The sequence below is a fragment of the Hirundo rustica genome, chromosome 5, assembly GCF_015227805.2.
Source record: "Hirundo rustica isolate bHirRus1 chromosome 5, bHirRus1.pri.v3, whole genome shotgun sequence".
In the NCBI taxonomy this organism is placed as follows: Eukaryota; Metazoa; Chordata; class Aves; order Passeriformes; family Hirundinidae; genus Hirundo; species Hirundo rustica.
In genome coordinates, this window is record NC_053454.1 from 35,490,368 (window position 1) to 35,515,333 (window position 24,966).

Consider the following 24,966-nt stretch of genomic DNA (forward strand, 5'->3'; position numbering starts at 1 on the left):
TCACTTTTCCTCACCTGCTGTATTTTGGTTTGCATCATAGAATATTCTTTATGAACATAAATTGGTTTTATAATTTAAGTTTTCATAAATGGTTTTATATATACATTATTTTTTTTTCATACAATGAAACCAGAACATGCTTTCCAGGAGTGAACTGTACACCGCTCTAACTCCTGAAGGGCAGTCCATCAGTGGGTTTGGACTGGCATTAGTCCAAAGTGAATTTCCTCGAAGCGCAAAGAACATATATTTCTTCACTTCCCATATCCATCACAACTTCCTCATGCAGTCTTAGGCAAAATAGTGGAAGTAATCTGAGCTGGCTTTTTATTTTTCTTGCTTGGTTATTGAGGTAGTAGTATTAGCAACATAAATAATTTTGTGCTTTTAAATTATATATTCATAATCAAGTTTATTATGTTGTCATGATCAAAACATCACTGCACCACAACATTATCATTATTACGTTGTTGAAAATCGATAAGACTGAAGGATGGAATGGTAAACTGATTTGAAGGCCATACAAAACTGGGAGTAAAAGTCAGGTGTTTGTCATGCTGTTTAAAGCTGTAAGTGCTCAGCTACATTTCATAATATCATAATGGACACCAGGGGATCCCTTAATGTCATCAGCTTCCAATTATTCTCTTGATTAACTGTTTATTTAGTCTCATTATACACTTGGATGTTCTGTCTTGCCTTGCCATTTACAATTGGCGTGGTTGTCCAATGATCACTTGCACCAATAATCTCATTTCACATTAAAAGGGAATTTTAGGCAGTTGAATGTAGTTTAACATAGCTCTTTTCTGTTCTAGAAGTGTTTCCAAAAACAGAAGCTCGTGTAGTTTCTCTGTATAGTTTTAAAGTGGTTTATGTATCACTGATGATAAGTGTGTTTCCTAGTATACTGGAGGAAGTAAGCCTCTGTGGTTGCTGCTTAGAAAGTCACATACAGTTGTCATTTTCTGCATTAGTTTGTTATTCTGTGTAAGACTTGCAGAGCTTTTCTGTTCTTTGGCTTTAGGATTAACATCTATTCATAATTTAATCTTGAAAGGTCCTTGGAGCAGTTTTAAAGAAACATCAGGGAGACAGATTTGTTTCGACCTTGTTAATAAAAGTGCAGTTAAATATGAAAGAAGCTTACATGAAATCTTTCACATTGTCTTTGTTGCTCACTGTCACACAAACTGTGTAAATGACCACCTGAAATAATAGTTAATAGCACCTGAAAGTAAGCAGGATTCTCTGAAGAAGGAGCTTTGGCACTTAAATAGTTTGGAGGAGTTGCTGTTTAACAGGAAGAGCTATCAGCACCTTCACAACAGTAATATTTACAAAGAAAAATAGATTGTTGTACGGGTGGAGGTAAAACTTAAAGCGTTTTTTGTCAATATTATGCTTTGCTTAATCAATTACAGTGGTTTCATCTTAACTTTTGGAATGTGAGTGTAATAGGCCTTTTAAAAGGAAGTTAAAAGTCCCAACATTAAAATTAAGGGGTGTGTGAACCTGATTTGAAAATGACCATGGTGGGAAGTAGATCAAAGATTCATTCAGCTCAACATCTCACATATTTGTGCCAAAAGCAGGCTGTCTTGGAAGTATTACAAGAAATGGCTAAAACTTTTTCATAAAATATTCTACTCGCCAGTAATTTTCAGCTCAGGGATCTCATATCTCTGAATCCTTGTGATTCAGGTTCTCCTTGTTATTTTGTTGGGTTTTTCTTCTCCCTCTACAACAGCCTGCTACAAGCAAGTTTCCATAACTTAAATACACGTAGTGTAATATGCCTTTGTTTACTTCTGGGCCTATTTTCTTTGCAGTTCCTGTCCCTTCATTGAACAAGTTTTCTTCTTGACCTTTTTATGCCACTCAAGATTTTGCCATCTTTATTATATCTTCTCCTAGTTATCTCTTTCCAAACTTTTTTTCTTTTTGTTTCCTGTTATATTTGAAAAAAGTTTGTATGTTTGCTTCAAGGAATGAGGTAATTTGGTTTCATGAGTGACCTATATATTCCATTGTTGCAAACATCACTGTTGATGATGTTAGTCACCTCAAATATTTGAAGCTATTGAGAAATGCAACTTAGAAGCAATTTGCCAGCCTAGGTAAAATATTTGCCAGCCCCTTTTTGAAATATGAATATATGTTAATGCTTATGTAAGAAAAGATTTTTGAAGAGAATGAATAGCAGAGGAGACTTACACAGGAGATCTCTTTTAAAGGAAATATGCCTCTCCTAATAAACTAAAACAGTCTAAAAGAATACTTCCTAAAAGATGGTAGACATTTAGATTGTATGGTGTTTGCAGCACTTCTATACAAATAGACCTGCTCAATATGTTGATTTTTAAATGATCAATTAGATCGGAGAATGAAAAAAAATGATAATTTTTTCCAGTTATTCCAGAAATTTGAGCCCTAGAAACATGAATTAAAAGGGGAAAAATGGTAGGAAATATGCTGAATTATAAATAATGATTCAGTTATTTAATTATATATACATACATTTAACTTCATACATGATAATTATCCTGATGTGAACTAGAGTTGAACAGATTTATATGCAAACAGGTTACAAAAAAAAACCAAAAACCCCAAAATAACCCCTCCCCAAAGCCCCTCCCTAAACAAAATCCCAAACAAAACCCAACCAGCCAAAGTAAACAACTTTTTTTTTGCATCTCAGAAGTCAGAACTAAGTCAATGTATTCAGATAGCATGAAGTAAATGGATGAGCTATTTATCATATGTTAATAGGGATTTTCAGACATGGTAGTTTTTATTTTTGTGTAAGTTTTTGTCACTTCGCCCAGAAGGATGGGAAGTTAAACCTGCAAAGAAAAACTGGAATTGTGTAAAGTTTTCACTTTTGGTGAAATAATGAAAGTCTTAAAACAATGATAATCTTACTCTGTAGACTAAGGTACAAAAATGCTAATTTATTGCTAGACTGCAGCGTCCAATTTGCATTCCAAATCAGACTGCAGAGCTCCCCAAATTAGTAGGTACCCTCACCGTGTATTTAACCTATGGTTTTCCAGAGCAAACTCCTAGCAGTGCATGTGTTTGTGTGTGCTTCCTCGTGTACATACCCACATGTGGTGCTTCACCATTTTAAGATCCAGTTATCTTAAAAGAGCTTTGAAAAAAGCTGGTTTGAGATACGAGGAATCAGAAAAATAATTGATGCAAGAACTGTTTTAAACCTCTGAAGTGCCTCTAAATTCCAGTTTACTGAGACAATGAGAATGTTTATAGTGCATAAAATTTGCAGTGATTAATGTCGTGTGTTAAATTGTGCTTGTGTATGTAAACGCATATACATACACACAAAATTGTATTGCTATAAAGATATGTTTTAGAATACTGTAACGGCAATAGTCTATGTTTGTTAGTTCCCTATGATACAGATAGATGAGAAGAAGCGAAATGAAGAGTCATATTATTCTTAAATGTGCTGATACAGGAGGAGGGGGAGAGGCGGGGGGAGAGAGAGAGAAAGACAAGTAATACAGCATAAAGAACCCACAGGCATTTGGGCTTTCCCACTTCAGTAGCAAATAGGGGGAATTATGGGTTGGTGGTCTGCTTCCCCTTAGGAGGACACCCCTCCATCTGTTTTCAGCACAGCCTGTTTTCAATTTAAACACAGATTTCAATACAAACCTCAATTTCTTTACTCCATTTTATATGCAAAGTGAGGCTTATGAATCGGTGTCATTGCCATAAGGGCTCAGACCAAATTTCCCCCCAAAATTCACAGGCTGTTCATCTGAATACCTGCTTACAGTGGTACACAATGGGCAGCTTTGAGAAGAAAAATTGATAATCTTCACGGAAGAGTAATTTGAATGAAATTACACTTGACAGCCTGTCTCCAAGCAAACAAGGAGAGTGAGGAAGCCTTAGCTAAGCTCTGAGGACTTGCCTAAGCCTCTGCTGTTGGAGCTTCCCAGGGAAAAAAAAATCCACACTTTTTCCTACATCTGACTGAAGCTTTTGATTAATTCTCTGTAGCTGTTTCTAGCGAAGAAAGGTAGCCATGGAAGAGAATATGGAAGAGGGACAAACACAGAAAGGTATTGTGTTAAAATTGCTTTTTCTTTGCATGGAGATAATTATTTTGCTGTTCCTTATTTGCCTTAGCAGCATGCTGTAAGGTTGGGGAATATTTATATGTGGCAGATGAGGAAAGACATATTATTTTCTATCATTTGCTTCATTTTTCTCTCTGTAGTAGCACATAGCATTAGTATAGTGACTGCCAGCTGATATCTAGAATAAAAAGAATGTAGGTAGCAAATTTTGCATCTGTACAAATAATGTTGCGAGCATTTAATGCAGCCTGCTTTCCAGACTAGTCTTTGTTAATGTTCATTTATTTTACATTTTCACGCTTGTCTAGCTGGGTCAAGGGAATCTAGTGTGAACTATGAGAGAGCTGCTCACACAGTATTTGGAGCTGGTTGCAGTTGCATCTCTAACAATGTAACCAGTATTTACACCTTGAATGAGAATCCAGACTGAACAAAGGCATGGGGTACATTTTGTATATATTAGGCAGTATTGAAATTTCTCTCTGCCTTTTTGCCGCTCTGGTTTTGTAATGTGTTGCAGCAGACTTGCTGTCATTCTAATATATGCATGGCAAAGGTTTGCCTTTTGCAGAAATTAATTTTTGCAGGCTGCAGCTAAAATTGCTTTGGCATGATGTACACAGCTCGTTCAGAGCATTTCTGTTCCATGGCTTCTCGTTGAAAACAGCTGAATGTTGTGGGAAATGTTAGCACTTAAAGGTCCAATTTAAAGTGATTGTGGACAATTAATTAACGTGTGGATCTTTCAGAGACATAGTGTTTTCAGTCTTTTCACTTAAGTGTTATTCTGTACAAACGACAACAGTAGTGAAAGGAGCTAAGGCTTTTTTCATTTTTCTTTACTGCAAGTACAAAGGGTAAATCCTAGTGAATATTTGCTATGGTAATTTTTTATTCTTTTCATCTTACATTTTTTGAATTCACTTCCATTTTGGAGGAGGATATAGGAAGTTGCCAAATAATTTAGCATAAATTGCCTGTAAAGGCATATTTTTCTGCACTGATGCCATATTCTGTTTTTCTGCTCCCTGATCAATATACTTTCTAAGTCTAAATGTCCTGCTTTCTCATTGTAAGTGACCCATTTAGACAGAATACAGCTTTGAATTGTTTATGGTCTTGACTTGATCTAGATGTACAGTATATAGTCATGAGAACATTAGAAGAGGATATATGTGCTCCATGTGTATGCACACTTACATTTATGGATAAAAGGTTAGTATCTGATTACAGCAGTTTCTTCAGTTGAATGAAAGACAGAATAGAAAAGTACAGGACAGGTCAGTTTTTCTGGTTTGTTTTGGTTCGGTGTGTTTTTTTTCCCAAAGGTAAAATCAATACTTTTACTGTATGATTCAAATCGTTTAGGATGGTTTACACGTAGAAATTGAAGACATGCTTTTTAAAAAATTCTGAAATGCATTCTTTTGCTTCTTAAAACAAGTAAATTGAACTGTTTGACCAAGGAATCAAAATACGTCATTGTTGCCAAATGATGTAGCCTGAAGAAACAGTGTGAAATTCAAAATCCCTAAATTCTTATTAGAAAGAGGTAAAAAAAAAGATAAAAAGTGAATAATTTTTGTATATTGAAAGAGTTTGTTATTGATAAACTGTGTCCTCATTGTTCATATGATAATGACCAATAGCCACTCAAAATTGTGTGATTAATAGTGTGATTACAACAGCTAACACTACTTACCCCCCACCCCCATTTAAAATGCCATGTGTTCAGCCTTTTTTCCCTTTAGTGGTACCCAGCTGTTGTCACAGACAGTGCCACAAGAATGTTAAAAGCTCATAAATCATGTGTATTTTTCCTTATTGGTGTGAAAGGAGATGCTGCTTAATTTCTGTGGCCGTACCTGTGAACTTGTCATTTAAAGATGTCATGTCCCCTCATTGGGTTATGACAGCTTTTAAAATGTATTTAGAGTTTCAAGAAAATTTGCAATTCAGGAGGAAAATTTAAAAATATTTTCAGTTTTGAGGTTTTGTTGTGCATGATTGCATGGTAGGGAAGTATAGGGATGATTATGAAATCGTGGATCTTCTTAGGTTTTGTACTTTGCACTTGAAAAATATTGACTGGTACTAGTATGACATGATAGTTCTCTTCCATAGTTTCTGGGGTTTTTTTGCTTTCATTTAGTGTGATCTATCTGCTGTGTGTTTAATTGATATCCACAGGATAGTTCCTGAACAATTTTGCTAATTGTAGTGTTTCAGAAACAGTAATTGTAATTCATATATTCTATTTTTCATCCTCCTGTCATCTCAAATTAAAATGTTTTTCTTTTTCTTTTCTGAATTATACAAAAATCAATGGGAGTATAAATCGTCACTGCTTATCAGCTCCTGTGCTTTTCACAGCAGATGCTTTGAACCTCCCACTGAAGAGCATTACGTCTTGCTAGCAGCCATGATGGAAGTGAATAACTTCATATTGATGCATTTCATAAATAAGATCAAGATAGCTCTAGCAGATTTGGAAGTCTTTTTATTTCTGATGATTTTATGAAATAAGATATAATTAAGTGCAAACATAATTATTAATACAGCGGTTCCAAATTATGACCTTCTGCTGCAGTCTCTCAACAGTCTAATGTTTAACACTTATGATTCCTTTATGTCTGTATCCTGGAAAATTGTAAGCAGGGAAATACATTCAATTTTTTTTACCTCTGGAAGTAGCGAATTACTAGAAACTCACATCAAAGTAAGGGACATCTCCCCATGACATTTTCTTTCTGTTGGTCACAGAAAGTGTGTTTTCCTACTGGCATTACTACCCTTAATATGATAAAATGAGATAAAGCTGTTGTCCAGTGGTTTTCATGTGTAAAGCTGTAAATATCTAAACCAATAATAATTTATTTTCATAAGTTTCGTGTTGTAAAGTACTGGAAGACTTCTTGTTCCTCCTCCACTCCCTTTTTTTCCCCTCTTGCTGTCACATTTCCCTTGCTCAGAAGACAGTACAGGTTGGGGAGGAGGTTTCAAAGGTATTTGCTCTGCAGTTATCTCTAGCTGTCCAAGAGCTGAAAGTGTGTAGGATGTCTGTCTCAAATGCCTCAAAAGTAAATTAACTCTAAAATGTATTCCAAAAAGGCAAAAAGTAATAACATCTCAGAATGAAATACAACTTGTCCACAATTTCTGTGTCACTGGCATTATGCTACATCCCAGACCTCCAGCATACTAAGACATTTGATTGCAGATTTGCTGTCTGGAAAACCCAGGATAACTAAACTGGGTTTATTTTTTAAAAAAATATCAGGTCCTCTAAGAAGCAGTAATTTCACTGATGTCTTTAGGGATGCATGCTAATTTTGAAAACCTCATGCATAAATTGCATGTGGCAGTGGTGGGTCTCAGCTGCCAGTGTTTGAAAGACAATGATGTCAAACTGATAGCTTCATGATGTGGAAAAAGGTATATGTCCTGTTCCTGCATTTCAGGTCTTCCCTCTGTGACAGACCTAAGATTACTATGGTGCTCCCAGCCCCAGTAATTCATCCCAATAAAGAACTTTTCAGAAGGCAGGCACTGTAATTTTTTTGCACTTGTAAGGAACTTTGTACAGGGGAGTGATAGATTATTCTCACCACAATCTGTTTCAGAAAAAAAGAGAAATGTTCTGGAGCACAGTAAATCATACTTACACCATTTGCACTACATGGAAGATGAATTTGCCTTTTTTAATGATTTGTCCATAACTTAATTTTGCAGTTGTGAATTCCCATGTAAAATAAAGTATTAGGAATGAATGGAGCATTATGGGTTTGTGTAGCAGCAAAAATGAGGAAGATACTAATTTTACTAAGCTCTAACTGTGTATACTTAACACAGTTATGGTTTCACCAGTAGGATAGCAAAAAAAATGTAATACTATTGTGACTAGAAATTATTAAATGCCAGAAAATAATGTTTGGGCTGCATTAGCAATATAAGTGGATCCTTAGCCTGTTATCAGAGCTTTTTCATTTGTTGTCACAGCATACCAGTAAAGAAGAGCTTTAATCAGAGATTTGGAAGACAATGATAAGGAGACTAGGATGTTGTCAGTAAAGTGTACACACAGCCTCTGCTTCTTCAGCCGTGAGAGGGTAAATTATTTCCTCTTAATTTTGGAAAATGGTAGACTGACTTAATAGGATAGTTTAGAGTAGATGAAAATTGTGTGTTTTATTTCATGTTAAGAAATACCAACAACCAAACAGTCCATACACTACTGGCATCCTTTCCAAGTTAGTCTTCTAAGTCTTATTTACCTCTAAGAGAGAAGAATTTTCCTTCTCTTTTGACTGTTGTTGCAGAGTTGGGTAAAACAAGAGTGAGGAAATCCCACTATTTTGCACTTTGATATTGTCTGGTGACAATACTTGTAAATAAAGCAGAGGAGTTATTTTTCATTCTTTAGTGTAAATGCCACACTGATTGGGAGCCATGCTTGTATCTTCAGTTAGATCCTTTTTATGTTGTTAGTACTGAAAAGTAACTTGGAGATAGTTTTAAATTTGGCCCTATGAGTAGGAAGTAGCAGAAATTTGCTGGCTGATACTCTTCATACCAAATCTGGATTTGTATCGCTTCATTATTAAAGAGAACATGGTGGGCAGAGGTCAATCTCTAGTTTGGGAATATCTTTTCAACTTAGTAGGCTTAGTTCCCAAGCTTGTGTTCAGATTGGATTTTTGCAAGTTGTTTCAGAGTAGAATGGTCTTTACTTTCATCATGTTTGTTGTTTCCTGTTCTTAAAGGTGTGTGTGTTATAATAAGAGCATCAGATAAAATACTCACTTAACCGTTACAAAATCACTAACGGTGTAAATAAATTTTCTTTGTAATCAATGCTAAATATAGAAATAAATCTTAGCATCTGGCAAATTATCTCACTGTATTTCCTGCTCCTTAGTAGTTAATCAATATGGTTTATTAAAGAAAAATGCAATAACAGTCAATATGATTTTGAAGTTAATTGTTCTAATACTGTAGCAGTTATTCTCCTTTATGTAGCTACTACAGGCTACCTTACTTAATATTCTTGAATAAGGAGCACTGACTTGTAGAGCTGTAATTTGAATATGTTATTATTCAATACATTAGGCTTTTATTCATAGATAATGATGTAAATAAATTTAGTCTTGCTTGCTTATTTAATCTTTAACATTGAAATGTCTCTGTTAATAGTAGAAAACTTTGTATTTCTAACAGGCTTAACATTATACTAGTCCTAGGCATGAAAATCCAGCATTAATATGACTTAATTATCATTTTATATACACTCTTTCAGGGCAAAAAAACATTCCAGCTGCCCCAAGGCAGATGGAGTCCTCAATTCAATGTGTGAAAATTTAAGTCTTCATGGTTATTTTGACACTTGGATGTCAGTTTCATAAATAAACTATATTAAAAAGATTTTTCATAGGAGATGTAAATGCTTAGGAAAAAAGTGTTGAATGTACTTTAGATTATTGATTTATACCAATTAGTGGAAAAATACTGTATCAAAATAACAATACAAATTTATAAAAATCTTCTTCGCCACTTTGTGAAAGTAAAGGCTCACCTTTGAGGAAAAAGGGCTACTCTGGGTTTCTAATTATTCTAAAAAAATAAGAAATTAGGAAGGACAATGCAATACTGTAGACAGAGCAAAATTGATTCAGCTGAGTGGTTAAGTTCCTTATGGAGAAGGATTGAGAGATGGTTATACTTAATATCCAAATTATTTTCATTTTAGATTGAGACTGTACATTCTTTTCTCATAAAAACCTTAAATAATCTGGCTTTGTAACCTGTTTTAAGTAGCCTGCCACTGCACTAAGATTCAACATGAAAGAATGGAGGAAATGCTACTGGCCTCACACAACGATGATTGCTTTCTTGATAAAGTAGCTTTTACCTATTAATCCTCCCCATATACATAGGTGAGCCTATGCTATTTCCTCCTAGTAATTTTATATGGAGGACTGAGTAGAAAATGATAAAAAAAAAAAAAGCTCCACGTTTTTGGGCTGTTCTGCCAGAGACTGTAGACACTGAGAATGATTTTATAAAATCCATGAAGAATAAAGGCAGCTGATAGGCATTAAAAAACAGAATGTAAAAAAGGGAAGGGTGAATATTGATCTACTATTAAATACTCTGTCTGTTAATATTCTATTTGGCAATTCTATTTCAGAAGAATTTTCAGCCAATTCAAGTGACTAAAATGTAAAATTCCAGCCCATATCTTATCACATGGCTGATTTCTGAGACAGGCAGCAAGTCCCACACTGATGTGTTGTCACAAATCTTTTTCATGTGGGAGTGGGAAATTAGAGAGGCTTCAGTTCCACTGTGCAAGGAATGAGGAGTAAGCCTTGTCATTTTCTCAGCTGCAGAGGGATCTAACTCATAGCATCAAAGCTGAGAGGGTCAAAGAGATACACCAAGTAGGAATTAACAAAACTGGGAACTATTGCGTACGTGTGCTCCAGGGCCTTAAGAAGGAGCAGCACTGGCACAGAAAAATGGCCTACATATTCTCTTAGCTTGTCCATGGTAACTTATGCTTCAATGCATTAGTCTCAAGGAGGCTAATTTTTACCTTTTTTTTTTTCCCCTCAAAAATTTTCATCTCCTTCTTACTAGTTATCATGTAGGAGTTCAGTACTCCTTCCAAAATTTATACTTCAGCCATCTGGAGCAACATTTTTCCAAATAACTGATGCTGAAATGCATCTACTAGATGCAAGCTTTACTCTTCTTTCTACACTTACAGTGCACCTGACATTTTCACTTGGATAGTTTCCGAGGACTTTTTTATTTGGTTCACACAATGAGTTTCATTTTCTTTCCCCTGTAGTGGAATACAATTATACAGCAAAGGATTATCACGATAAATTTAGTACCACTTTTTTAAAAGTTCAGGGTTTTTAGTAGTGGCATGAGGGGAATAGTGCATTTGCTGAGGTTTTGGTATAAAACTACACCAAAAAAAAGGCATTTGCTGCACCTTTGGTATATGAGATTTTCAGAAAGGTACTACTCCCAGAATTTAAAGAAACTTAAGGCAAAAATATTTTTACCCCTCACTTGTCAGTGTCTTCTTGTTTGTACCCAAGATTGCAGTTTTTAAGAATTCCTCTTCAAAAAAAAGAAAGAAAAAGTAGCTCTTTTTGATTGCTGTCCTGGTTTTTATTTTTCTTTGGAAACACTTTCTTTAATTTCTTTTTAACACCTGAAAGACGTGGAATTTAAATTCCACAACATTTTGAAATTTCTTCTAGGAACATTTAATAGGAGATGACAAGTGCTGCATGCTTATTAAGTCATAGCTGGTCACATCCTACTTCTCAGGTTGCAGAAGAATGATTTTATACAGGCAAAATTGGACATAAAGGAGGAATTTGAAGGAAGAGAGTATTGTAGCATAGCTAAGTGATTAGGCAGGGATTGCTCTGCACTAAGGCACAGAGGAAAAAAGTAGAGATGATTTATGATTGTGCTGATAGATGTTCAAGAGAGGAAAAATGAAGAAAAGAAGAAAGGAATAAGCAGTAGAATTTGAAATATCTTTAGAGGACTTCAGAAGTCTGAAACTGATAGGGAAATAGGAGACTCTTATGCTTGTTTAGGTCAAAACTGGCCTCTGAGGTCATCAGGAACAACCATAAACCTAGCACTGCCAAATCCACCACTAAGATAAGATGGAAGACAATATTAGAGTTGAAAGAACATTGGAGTTTCACATAAGAAGTTAATAGAAGCATAAATTTGAATTATCTTTTTAAAATAGTGAACAATTAATTTATGCACATTTTCCCCCCAAGTAAAACAGCAGCTATGTTCACGGCTACTAATAATACCATAAAATTACTATGGTAATATTGTAACTGTGGGCAGTTTCTAGCTATTTGAGGCTATAGGTGAGGGAAGAGGGGAGAGTAAGTCTGGTTTTATCTGAAAGTGATGAGAAATAGGAAAGATTCTGTTAGTTGGAAAAGGGAAGTATATCACTTCACATTAATGGAAAAGTTATCACAATTGAATTGTTGGCCTAGTTTCTCTGGTGATGGAAGCTGGTATTGCACATCCTTGCTTAGCAAGGTGATAGGTAGCCAGTGTGGGAGGCTCCACAGTGTAGTGGCACCCTCTGCTACGGGTGAATCAGCTTAGCTTTCTCTATGTAGTTCATCAAAGCCTCCCACCCCCTGCTTTCTGACCAAATCATCTCTTGCTCTATTAAGATACGTGGAATAGTAAGCACCTGGCATAACTTTGAATCAATTTAAAAGCATTTAGAAAACAACCATAGGAAGAGTTTGGGGTATATCTTTGCAGTTCTCAGGTGAGAAAATTTGACCATAGCTAAGAATTTAGATTTGCGTATTTTTATGCAGGAATAGATCCTGAGGTTCTGATGTCATGGTTTCAATTGGTACTGCAGGGTTAGATGAGGAAACCTATCCAAACTAAGTACTTATCCCTGTGCTTGGATGGCACAAAGCTCTTTCTCTCATCTCTCCAGAAGAAACCTAATACATACAACCTGTTGTGTTCTACTTCCATCTGCCACGTTGTTTACTCCCCGTCTCTTTCATCATTTTATGACTCATCTCACACCAAACAACCTTCGAAAGATTTTTGTCTCTGAGACAGGGAAAGTTACCATCAGTGAAGTGAATGCTTTGGGAATGTTTGTGAGTTATCTAAGTAACAGTGAAGTCATTCAGTTGACGAATGCTTTCCTTGTTAGTGAATGGTAATAGACAAGGTAAAGTTACCTTAGCCTGTCCAGTAAATTAGTCTTTGCCTTTTGCCAGTCAAATACCATAATGTGTCTTAGTTCATATGTACTAAGTGATATATATTCAGCAACTCCTTGCTCTTTACTGGTCTGCTTGTTCTGTGATCTTTGTGATGAAAATTTATTTCCAGCTACATTTTTCTGTGTAATTTATTTACCATGTTCATGACAACTTGGAGTTGGGGTCTGTTCTCTGTGGTGGTTATGTTTGATTTGCTCCCTTTCCAGTGGAGGAGGTGGGGAATGACTGAGAAGAATGTGCTGCTGTCACTTGGACCAGACAAATTCTTCTGTGCCCTGCCTGAGTACAGTGTTAAACAGGCCAGGCAGCCGCAGCAAGAGAGGATGCAGTAGCTGCTGCTGGGTGCAGTGACCCCAAATACAGCCTCTCTAGCTGCTGGATTAGTCCATTGTGAAAAATCTTAACTGAGCAGATGTCTGTGAAATTATTTTTGTTTTTACTGATAATGATGATAGTAAAATAAAATAATATTTTGAAGTCTGCATATGGTGTGAAAGAACTTATAAACTGAAAAGATAGTGTTTTTGAAAAACTTTATAACCAATAAAGAACGTGTACTTGAAATTATGGGGGTAGTGGGTTGATAAGTCATTGTAAATAGTAACTCAATATGCATAACTGAGGATGAAAGTAAATGTCTGAAATTGCCTTGAGAAAGGGACAATTTACTACTAGCGACTGTGTAGGTCATGAACATATTCGATTGTATTATTGAATGTTGTATTATTGATTTTTAAACTGAATAGCTTTTGTATGAAATGTTTCCTGCTTAAAATAGTTTGCCTTTGTTCATGACTTGTTGATAAACCAGTCCTGTATAGAAAAGGAATTTACATTTCTAGCTCATTGACACAAATACAGTGACTTACATTATTGTGAATATGAGTCTGAGTATGTTGGATATATAAAATGCTTCTCCCATTTGATGTGGTGTTTTAATATAGCAACACAATTATATTCAGAGAATTTCTCAGCCTTGTAATTTTTTTACTGACATGCTGTCCACTGCTTCTGACCAACATACACTTTTGATATTATAAATGAGCATAACCATGATTTTCCTCACCTTTCCTCTTAGTGGCAGTTCTGATGAGAGGTTCTCTTTGCAGTTCTCATGGTGTAGTCAGGCACCTTTTTGCCATGTTACTTAACTAGATGGCTGAATTAGATTAAAATGAAATTGTCTTATTCTCCAGGTGTCCATAATCAACTTGACATCTACCCCTCTGAATCACAAAACGTCTACTATTTAGTCTCGAAGTCTTATATTTGCTACCTAATGCTTTCCTTTTGCTGGAAAATTCATAGTTCTGATAGTGTTAAGGACCCCTTTTGCCCCCAGCTGCCTACCAATGTTGTGGAAAAGACTAAAATTTGCTTGTAAGTGCATGTATGGCCCTTGATTACTTCCAAAAATTTGACACCAGTAATTTGAAAATGTGAAAAATAAATGACTTTGCAAGATCATAAAGCTCTGATCTTGCAAATACTTTAATATACATCTTTGATGTCATGCATTGTGAGTAATCCCATTGGTTTTATACCAATATAAGCAAAAAGGATGCACATGAACATCTAAGATTAGAACCTAACAATGCCATGGAGTAATTTGCATGTTGCTGTCAGGTTTTTGGCAGGATATCTCTGAGAAAACATGATGATGTAATTTAAAATGGTTTGAGAGGAGACTGGAAGGAAGGTTGAATGGAATTTGTTTATCAGCTGAGGGATTTTTTTATTTGTATCACATGATATTACAGTGATTAATATGCTATGCATCTCCTGTGGCTATCTGCAGTTTCTAGAAAATATTATTATTCTTAGATCCATTTCTTTTGAAGGTTTTTGTAGTTTTCTTTTGAATTAGTGGAATTTGGATTTACTCCTGAGCAGAGTATACCGGACCTTCTAGTGGCATTGAACAATTTTGTGTCCTGTTCACATACTTAAGCCAAGATGATCATCAAATTTGCTGTGCAGAAGGAATTTTTCCCAAAGCAGGCTACTAGTGACCTTCTTTTTACTTTTTTTTTTTTCCTTCCCCTGCAGCATGGTCATAGTCTGCTTTCTAAGATTATCTGGGAGTTTATTTTCATTAAATTCTTGCTTCTAGTGCAAGACTGACATTGATGTTTTCCTTCTTGCTGTCCTCTTGTAACAAACTATAGATGATCTCTGAATGTAGGTCTGCACCGGCATGTTGGTTATTTGCCTGTATTTTTGGGCTAGACTGGAGTAGATTTAATAAATCCTTCTGATCTGAACATCAGTTATAAGGTTTTCTTTTATTAGAAGGTTGTGGACTCTGACAATGTCTAGTCTGAGCACCATGCATTTTTTCCTAAGATTTTTATGGTAAGAACTTTGCTGTTAAAATTTTTAAAGGGAAAAAAAATATACTTTTTTCTGCTGCATGTAGAGTTGATGTATCTTTTATTTTTGATAGCACTTCATTAATATAAATAAAATTAATAAAAATAATGCTCATCACTGTGACTATCCTAAGAATTCAGTAAAACATGTATGATTCAACCACACCCATGACATGTGGCACAAAGGCCAGAAAATGAAAATGAATTTCAGCTATTTGACAGCATATGGAGGCTACTATTTCTCAAAGATGTCATCTTTCAATATCTCCAAATTATTCTAGATTTATGAACATTGTTCACTAGTGAATACACTGGTGTAATAATAACCTAGTGGTGGATAGGTCTTTTAAGTCAGCTGTGTTTATGCTTGTGGCTCAGACAAGATATTTTTCTCCCCCCTCCCCATCTGGTATATTCATCAAATATTTAAGACACAAGGGAACCTGTTAAGGACATTTGGGCTCTTCTATCTGCTTTATTGCTGTGTTTATCTAATGGGGACGTTTTGCTATTAATATTTTTTCATTTTGATCTATTGCATGTCTGTACCATCTGTATTGTCTGTACTTCCAGCAGATATCCTTCCTTTATTACCTGTCATATCCCCTTCTAGAAGATGAGTAAATTTTCTTTATTGCATAATTATTGACAGTATGAACTTTTAAAATGCAGTTCGGACACCTCTGAACTGGATCTAGTGACTGCAATATATGGATTTCAAGATTTTAAACAACTTGTAGCTGGCAGTGAGTATATTTTGTGAGTATTATACACAACCAAAGAGCTGAAATACACTTTCCTGAAAGACGAGTAGCTATGTCCCTGCCTGGGGAGTTACCTTCTAATACACTGTTATTCCTGCTTGTCTGTCTTGATTTATTCCTCATACAGTTTTATTTTTATCATTATCTTTTAATGTAGACTCAACTAGATTTGATGTAGCTGCTGCAGTTGCTGTCTTGTCATATCCTCTGGGATACATTTTTTCTCCTTTGTGTTATTCTTGCCTTAATCACTCCTGATTTTTTTTTTTTTTTTTTTTCTGTCTCCATACTAACTGTACCTCAAGCTGGAAAGATGGACTGTTTCCTACTGGAGGTGTGAAAGTGCCACTCTAGAATCTCTGATCTGTAATCATTCCTCTAATCTAATACCTTGACAAAGTGATAGACTTCAATGTTGTTACAGAATGTGGTTGTTTTATTTCTAAAGGGATAATTTTACTAGGCTTTTTGTGGTCCTTCAGGGACAATGAATTACACAACGGCCCAGATGTAACAAGCAATATGTAGCCATCATTAAATTATTGCACTCATCCTCACTGCCCTTAATCTGTTAACTTTTTGGTTTGGTTTGTTTGGGTTTTTCTTTTCAGTAACCATCTCAGTGTGATAAACTGTATAATTTGAAAGCTTTCCTACAGAAGTGTGATTAGGAATAATTTGGCTAGGGGCAGAAGTGGGTAGTAATGATGCAGAATTTTCAGGTAAGCATGGTCATAAATTCTATAATAACTTAAACTAGTAAGTACTAAAATATAGAATACTTGCATAGAACGAATATAATGAAACAAATTTCTCCTTTGTAAATGGGAAAACATATTAGAAAATTCCACAACAATTCATTCACCATTGTTAGAATATGAAAAACTTTCAATGGTTTTCATTGCAATGATGTTGTATAAAAAGAGGGTGATTATTTGCGTTTGCTTTGTGCAGTTGCTTTGACTCTTTGTTTTCATTCTTTGTCCATTATGAATCATTTTATGAAATTGTTTGTTTTACCTTCGTTAAGAAGAATTACACCTCTTTTCTGTTCTTTATCATTATTGAAGTAGGATAGCAGTTGCTCTGTCAGTGTCACAGTGTTTATTTTAATCTCTGAATTAATTTTCTTGGTTGCTAGGCAATTCTTCTTCATAGATTTAATGGAAATGACTAATTCAGTGTGCTCTCATTTCATAACAGGCAGTCGTTTGCATTAAAACTGAAACTAGGTTTCTCTATGACATAATGCTTGACAAATACTCGTATTGGTTTACAATTTTATTTAGTGAACAAAGTATTCAATTTTTTTTTTTTTATCCAGTCTTGTATTTCTTGTACAATCCAACAAAGCTGTTGTAAATACAAATTATTCAAAAGAGCGAGAAATGGGCATTTATATATATGTAGAGGGCAAACATCTGCCCTAAGGTCTGACATTTTTGGAAGTTTTTTAAGGCATCTTACGGAGATGGTTCTGTAGTATATATATAGAGCTAGTATCAGTTAAGTCTTTTTACATCCTCAATGGCAGTGGTGTAATTAATAAGTGCTCTGTATCTCAGTTACTCAGCCTACAGATGTATTCAACAGATATACTGTTTATTAGCAGTACATGGAAGTTCAAAAATAGATATGAATATTCAAAGCAATAATGGCCATATTATTAAAGAAAGCCTCTCAGCAGTTGGTCATTCTGGAGGTTTTTTTGTACTGAAAAACATAATGCCTGAGGACAGTTTCTTCAAACTTTAGAATATTGTTTTCTGCTATTTCAATACTAGTCTTATTTAAGAACAAATATGTAGGAAAAAGAACTCTGAATAAAGTTTCTTAGGTTCCTCAGTATCAGGGTAGTGCAAAAGTGCAGGCCTCTTTCATTTTGTCGCTACCAGCTATGCTTTCATTTATTCTGAGCTATCATCTACTGAAATACTGTCTTTTAGCTTGTTATCTCCTTTTCGCTCTTATGTTTCCATCCTGGCGAGCTGCACAGCTTAAAAATGAATGGAATCCACCCTCCTCTGTAGAGGAATAAAGGATTCCATGGCCAGACTGTCAGTGGTGTATCCTTGTATTCTCTGTGCTTCTGACATTGGTTCAAAGTTCAACTTTAGCCCAGAACATCATTCTGCATGTTTATTTGCTCTTTATTTTCCTTTTCTTTAGTTTATCATACATTTGTTTCCCTGACAGTGGCCACGTTTTTGTACAGTTAGTGTGCTGAAGATCACAATTGATTTGGTTCATCTACATAGTTTGTGGCCATCAAAACACTAAATTCTAAGTCCAGTTCACAAAGACATAATACTTTAACAAGACAGAGAAGGCTGGGAATGCTGTATATTTTAATGATTTTGTAATTGGTACACAGCTTTCAGAATCAATTACTACAAAAAACCTCTAGAAAAAATCTTTCAATTGCTATTTTCCAACTTTAATTACCACCTAATGGTGGTAAAGTTAAGCGAGGGTACCATGCTATTTTTGAGCTTTGTAATTGGATTTGAGAGAAAATAAATATAAAAAAAAATCACACAAATAAAAGCATCTTAAGATTTTTTTGAAAGATTATAGGAGGAAAAAATTAGATCACTCACAGAAAAAAGTGCTTTTGTTCAGTTTTTTGTTATATTTGAGCTAATAAGATGGGTAGTTAACCAGAATATTTGCGACTGTAATGGTGGTGAACACTGAAAGCAAAAAGTTGGCTGATTTGTATTCAATACATATTTGTGCGACTGTCACACTTTTTGTAAATGAGGGATGGAGTATGGAGCCAAAATGAGTAAGACTATATTTATGTCAGTGAACTCTCCCAACTCAACTTAATCTATTTTAACATTTAAAGAAAGCAATACTGAGATGATAGTTTTCAGTTTGTGGAACTGGGTTACGAAAGTCCTGCAACGGAAGCATGAAAATGTAAACGTGAACTAAAGCAAACCTTTAGGGAAAATGAAATAAATTTCTTAATGAACATACTCCATCTCCCTGGCTCCATGAGGCAGAACATTTGGATAAACTGGTTGTCAAAACAATATCTTTAGTGTAGTAACTTTACAAAATACCAACAACTGCCTTTCAATGAATGGGATGACGAGAAAAAACGCAAAAATCAAATCAAAGACCTCCAGGTAGTTTCAGCAGTGTGGATGTTGAGTAGGTACAAACATGAATTCTTTTTGTGTGGGGATACTAGGAAAAGGTTCTTCACCCAGAGGGTGAGATTCAGCTTACACAATTACAAAAAGAAAATATGTCAACGTAATAATTTCCATCATAGCTGGTAATTTTGGGGAGCGAAATTGTTGTGAAACAGTAAAGGTATTAAAAGTTATGTTATTGGATTAAAAAGTATGCTCTTCTTTCAGCCAGTAATTCATAAGTTACTGCTTTAGAAATAATGATTTGTGACATTACTGGGATATCATCTAAGATTCTGGATTGAGATATGAAATATCTGAAACAGATTGTTTGTATCATTTACGTTTTCCAGTTTGACTTGCAGAAATGACTACAAAAGTATTTGCAACCCTGAAAAATCTCTCTGTAATACACTGTGTCTTGATTTCCCATTTCTGAAAAGCAATATAGGAAACAATTCTTCCACTCATTGTATGACTTGTTTATCACTTTAATAGGTGGAAGTCTTTACAATTCTGCATTGAAATCTCAGTTGAGCCCTCTAGGTATTAAAGAAAGATGAACTATGCTAAGGAATACTTACTAAATTGTAAATAAATAAATAAACTGCAGGCATCGAATGTTCTTTGTTATTAAGGGTGAAATGCAGTGTAATTAAAGATTCTTTCCTGTCCCATCTTAATTCCTAGTCTAACATTTTATTTAAATGAACAAAACTAAAGGAGTTGCATTCGTTACGCATATGGCATATGTGTTGTTAAACTGAAGAGTGACAGACCTTTGGTTTTTAGCGGTGACATAATCTAAGACAGAGTGCTATGATATACATATGGTGGATGTCTGTGCAGCATGCCAAAGGAAGGAACAGTTCAGAAAGTTGTTAACTTCATTCCCTTCAAAAAAACCTGAATTTCTTAGTGATTATAATATGTGATATGGAAAGTTCTGAATGGATAGGTCTCTACTAGTCATTAATGCCTTTTAAAACTTAATATATAGAAGTGGTACCCAACAGAGAAAAATTAGCCTGTGTTTGCTGGTTTGTTTAAAAAAAAATGAATCTTCTTCTGATAAATGGCTATTTTTCTTTAGGAAGGTAATTGCAACATTTTCAGCTACTGAAATTATGACAAATTTTTTGCCTTTGGCAGCAAAAAAATACAGACTTTGTTTTATCAGCACAAGATGGAGTATAAACCCAAATATGAAGAAAATTGCAGGCTGAAAATTAACAGGCCTCTTAACAGAAATATACTCAAAATGCTGTTTCTTAAATGTGTCTGCTTTCTTTGAATATATTCGGTGTACAGCCCATGCAAAGAGAGTCTCTGAACATCTTTCTGCATGGTGCATGCAGTGTGGTCCCATGTCACATCTGGTCTCTCCCCAAAACTGTTAGCACCACCATCTAATTTGTCTTAGTGGGAACAACGCGCTGTGGTGAGCTCTACACTGTTATAGCAAGATTTATGTCTGCTATTCAGGCTATCATGCTCAAGTGTTATAACCCCTTCTTTAGGACTGCTGTCTGTTAACAAGATGTACAATTAGATTAGCTGTAGAAATAACCAGTCTTCTGCATCCCTCGCTTTGTTGCAAGTTTGAAGTCCTCTCAAACAGCGTCTCCAAAAATCATGCAATATGAACAAAATCTCAGCAGTTTCATTACAAAAACAAGTTTCTGGCCTTACTGGCTTCAATGAAAATATTATCCTTAAAATTACATTTAGTATATGTTTCATCAATAGGATATGGATTATATGGAGGCTCTGACAGTGCTTTTTGGCATGTATGGGCCCTATCCTTGTTTTAATTTATGTGATTCCAAAGAATTTGAAAGTTTGGTTCATTTTATTTTCTTTCTTTTTAATTTTTTCCTGTGATAAATAAGGGTATTCCTCAGCCTCTGGTATTTTAGTTTAAATGTCAAAGCACATGATGGACCTAGTGTTTGCCACTAATGTGTTGAATAACATTGAAGAGCGGTTCTGCCCTCAGACAAAAAATGTTGCATTTAGAATGACTGAAAGCAAGGTCAAACTATTATAGGCTTCCCTAGATATAAAAGTAGGCAGGAAGGACTTATTGCTATTTAAACAGATGAAGCGTAGAATATAAGGTTTTCTGAAGTATAGACTGTCCAGTATGTGGGTTGGGAAAAAGTGGATGGAACTTTATCTTCGACATCCAGTCAGAAATTGTAGTAGTAAAATTAGCTTGCTAGAGAAGATTAATGATACTAGGTCAGTCCACAGAAGCATATTTCCAATTACTTTCAGTATTTTTTTTCAAACGAGAAGTATTCAAAAGAAAGATTTGCATTAATTTTTTACAAATTTGATGCTAACCTATGAAAATGCATTTATGAATTCAAGCATTTTAGAAGACTTTTCATAATTCTATCTAATCTTACAGCAATTTTTTGAGAAGTTTGAAGTTGTGTTTTGTTTTTTGGTTTTTTTTCCTCTTAAGTGTAGTGCTTTCTTTATATAATGACGTGCTGTTATGTTTTAACCCCAGCCAGCAGCCAAGCCCCACACAGCTGTTCACTCACTCCCCCACCAGCGGAATCAGGGAAGGTAAGAGCAAGAGAACTCATGGGTTGAGATGAAGGCAGTTTAATAGGGAAAAAAAAAAAAGCCATGTACACAAGGAAAACAAAACGAGAAATTAATTACTTCCTATGAGCAGGCAGGTGTTCACCCATCTCCAGGAGAACAGGGCCCCATCATGCACAGCAGTGACTTGGAAAGACAAACACCATAATTCCAAACATCCTCTTTTTTTTCTCCGTGCTTTATATACTGAGCATGATGTCACATGGTCTGGAATATCCCTGTGGTCAGTTGGGGTCACCCATCCTGGCTGTGTCTCCTCCTCCTGGCAGCGCAAGAAGCAGAGAAGGCCTCAGCTCTGTGCAGCCCCTGCTCAGCAATAACAAAAACATCTCCCCATTATCAGCCCTGTGTTCAGCACAAATCCAAAACACAGCCTCATGCCAGCTGAAGAAAATTAGCTCTGCCCTGGCCAAAACCAGAATAAATATATAGAAAACTTGTTGTCCATAAGTAAGACTGCTGTTTGTGGGGGAGAGATACACTGGTGGAAAAGGCAGTAAATTTATAGTGGTTTGGTTTAGTCATGAAACAGTGCTTTTCTTAGTCCCGATTAGAGACAGGCGAAGTTATACCAAAAGATTCTTAGAAAATTAATGCAATTTGGGTCTGCAATCTAGGCTTTATAGTCATAGTAGGTAGTACTAGCTGTGCAGTAACTATATTTTTCTTTTAAATAACTATACTGTTGTTGTTAGAAGAGCAGAGTATGTAATGTTTCAAAGAATGGTTTGGTTTGCCCAGTTCTGTGAAACAAATTCCTGTAAATGACGATGAACAGACCTTCAAGTATATATTTTTGAGAAAAAAAAAAAATCTATTTTGTAGAATATTTGCCTCCACTGTGTAGCAAGCATTCCTAGGCCATCATTCAGAGTCATGAAGTAAAACAGACCCATAAAGTTTCCTGTGCTAGCAGCAGGGGTAGAGCACAGTTTCATGTTGGCATTTCTCACCAAGAGAAATTAGGAAAGAGGAAAATGGAAAGTGTTTGCAGATTTCTCATGATCCACTGTTCAGCAAAGTCAAGTAGATCTGAGGGTGATCTAGTCTGGAAGAAATAAATGATTACCAATATTCATTTGCACTACAGAATGAAAGAACAACAAAAGAGGGAAGAGACTTTCAGCATGAGAGAATTTTTGAACATCTGTGTAGTACATGAGGTGTCTGTTGCCTGAAGTTGTGGGCCACATCTGCTTAGATTGTCAAAATTTTCAAGGACTGTGTAATAATGATTAGATAAAAATATCAGTCTTGATGTCATAAAAAAATGAGACATCTTAAAAATGTGAGGTGGATGCTATCTGAAAGCTCCAGAACAAAATAAAAAAGTGAAAGGGCAGAAGACCTGCTAAAAAACCCCAAACAATAAAGAAAACAAATAAAACACAAACACCTATATGCAAAGGCAAAAAAATGGCCCCAAACTTGTTTTAAGTGTCACGTGGAGACCTGATTTTCAAGTCAGGCCTCATTTACAGTTGATGACAATTAATGTAGTCTTATACAATAAACTATTTTATGATAGTAATGCTAGCTGTCCTTTAGCAGTCCCTTTCACTTGAATAATGGATTTCATGGCTCCTAAAGCAGATAATAAGAGGGCTACTCAGGATGTGTAATTAGAGTCTCTGTATCTAGGGGTGTCTTAGAATGCAGTAGATGGGTAGAGACTTAGTGTTAGGTCATTTTTCAGTGGAGATCTGCGCTTCCAGGAGCTGGGTAGTGAGGATGTCTGATGGGCCACAGCCATGGCTGTGCAGTCTTATGTGGAGTGAGAGGGTGGATAGCTGCTGAAATTGCCAATGGCGGGCAAATTAGGTAACTATACGGGTTGGAAGGGTTTAATGTACAGAGAGAGTTGTTAGGACAGGAGGGTCTCCATCTTTTTTTCTGTGTTTAGGGAATGTGATATCATATCTACATAATATTTTACCCCTGCTACTTGCTATTGAAGCAAGAAACTGAGAGAAGAAAAGTAAAATAATTTTTCATCTAGAAGGAGTTTCTGTAGCAGTTACATTAGATCTGTGCAAAGCTGTCGGGGGTGGCATTGGCATTGAGACTTTAGCCAGAAAGGAAGCTTCAAGGACTGTAACAATTGCCCCTGGCAAAAGAAAACAGAAAATGCTATGCCTTCTCCTAGCTGCAGAATTCCTGTAAATTCTTAGCCCTGTTTCACAGAATGAGCTAAGCTGGAAAGGACCCTCAAGGATCATCAAATCCAACTCATTGCCCTGTACAGGACAGCCCCAAAAGTGACACCACGTGCCTGAGAGCATTGACCAAATGTTCCTTGAACTCTGTCAGGCCTGGTGCTGTGACCACCTCCTTGGGGAGCCTGTTTCAGTGCCCAGCTGGCAATGCTGCGCCTGATGCACCCCAGGACATGGTTGGTGTAATAAGTCACATTCAACTTGCCATCAACAAAGACCCCTTGGTTTCTTTCTACTGCTTTCCAGTATCTCGTTCCCCAGTCCGTGCTGTACATACTGGGCTGCCTCATCCCGTGTGCAGAATCTCGCACTTTCCCTTGTTAAGCTTCCTGTGGCTGGTGATTACCCAGCCCTCCACTTTACCAAGGCCCCTTTGCAGGGCCTCCCTGCCTTCAAGGGAGCCAACAGCTCCTCCCAGTTTCCTATCATCTGTGAACTTGCTTAGGGTTCCTTCTAGTCCTGCATCCAAGTAGTATAGGAGGATGTTGAAGAGCACAGGGCTGAGGATGGAGCTCTGCAGAACCCCACCAGTGACAGGTCCCCAGTTTGATGTCACCCTATTCACTGTAACCCTTTGAGCCCAGCCTGTGAGCCAGTTGCTCACCGATCACATGATGCATGCTGGACTTTTTGTCCAGAAGGGTCCTGTGAGAGTATTGAAAGCTTTACTGAAATAGAAAACGATCACATCAGCTGGCTTCCTTTCCTCAGCTGGTGGGTTGCCTTGTCATAATGGGAAGTCAGGTTTGATCAGCAGGACTTTCTTCTCCTGAAGCAGTGCTGGCTGTGACTGAGGACTGTGTTGTCTTTGAGATGTTTTTCAATACCTCCCAGAATAATCCTCTCCATAACTTTACCAGGCACTGAAGTGAGACTGACAGGCCTGTAGTTGGGGTCTCTTTCTCTCCCTTCTTGTAA

At 36.1% G+C, this 24,966-nt stretch overlaps 1 protein-coding gene across 1 annotated transcript in view; it reads left to right on the forward strand.

Moving 5' to 3' along the window:
- Window positions 1-3,508: 3,508 nt before the first annotated feature.
- The window catches only part of GPM6A (glycoprotein M6A), a 115,615-nt gene continuing 94,157 nt past the window's right edge, over window positions 3,509-24,966 (forward strand). The window contains exon 1 of the mRNA XM_040064484.2: window positions 3,509-4,094. Coding sequence (XP_039920418.1) covers window positions 4,058-4,094 — 37 coding nt within the window. The 5' untranslated portion in view covers window positions 3,509-4,057. The remainder of the gene's footprint in view (window positions 4,095-24,966) is intronic.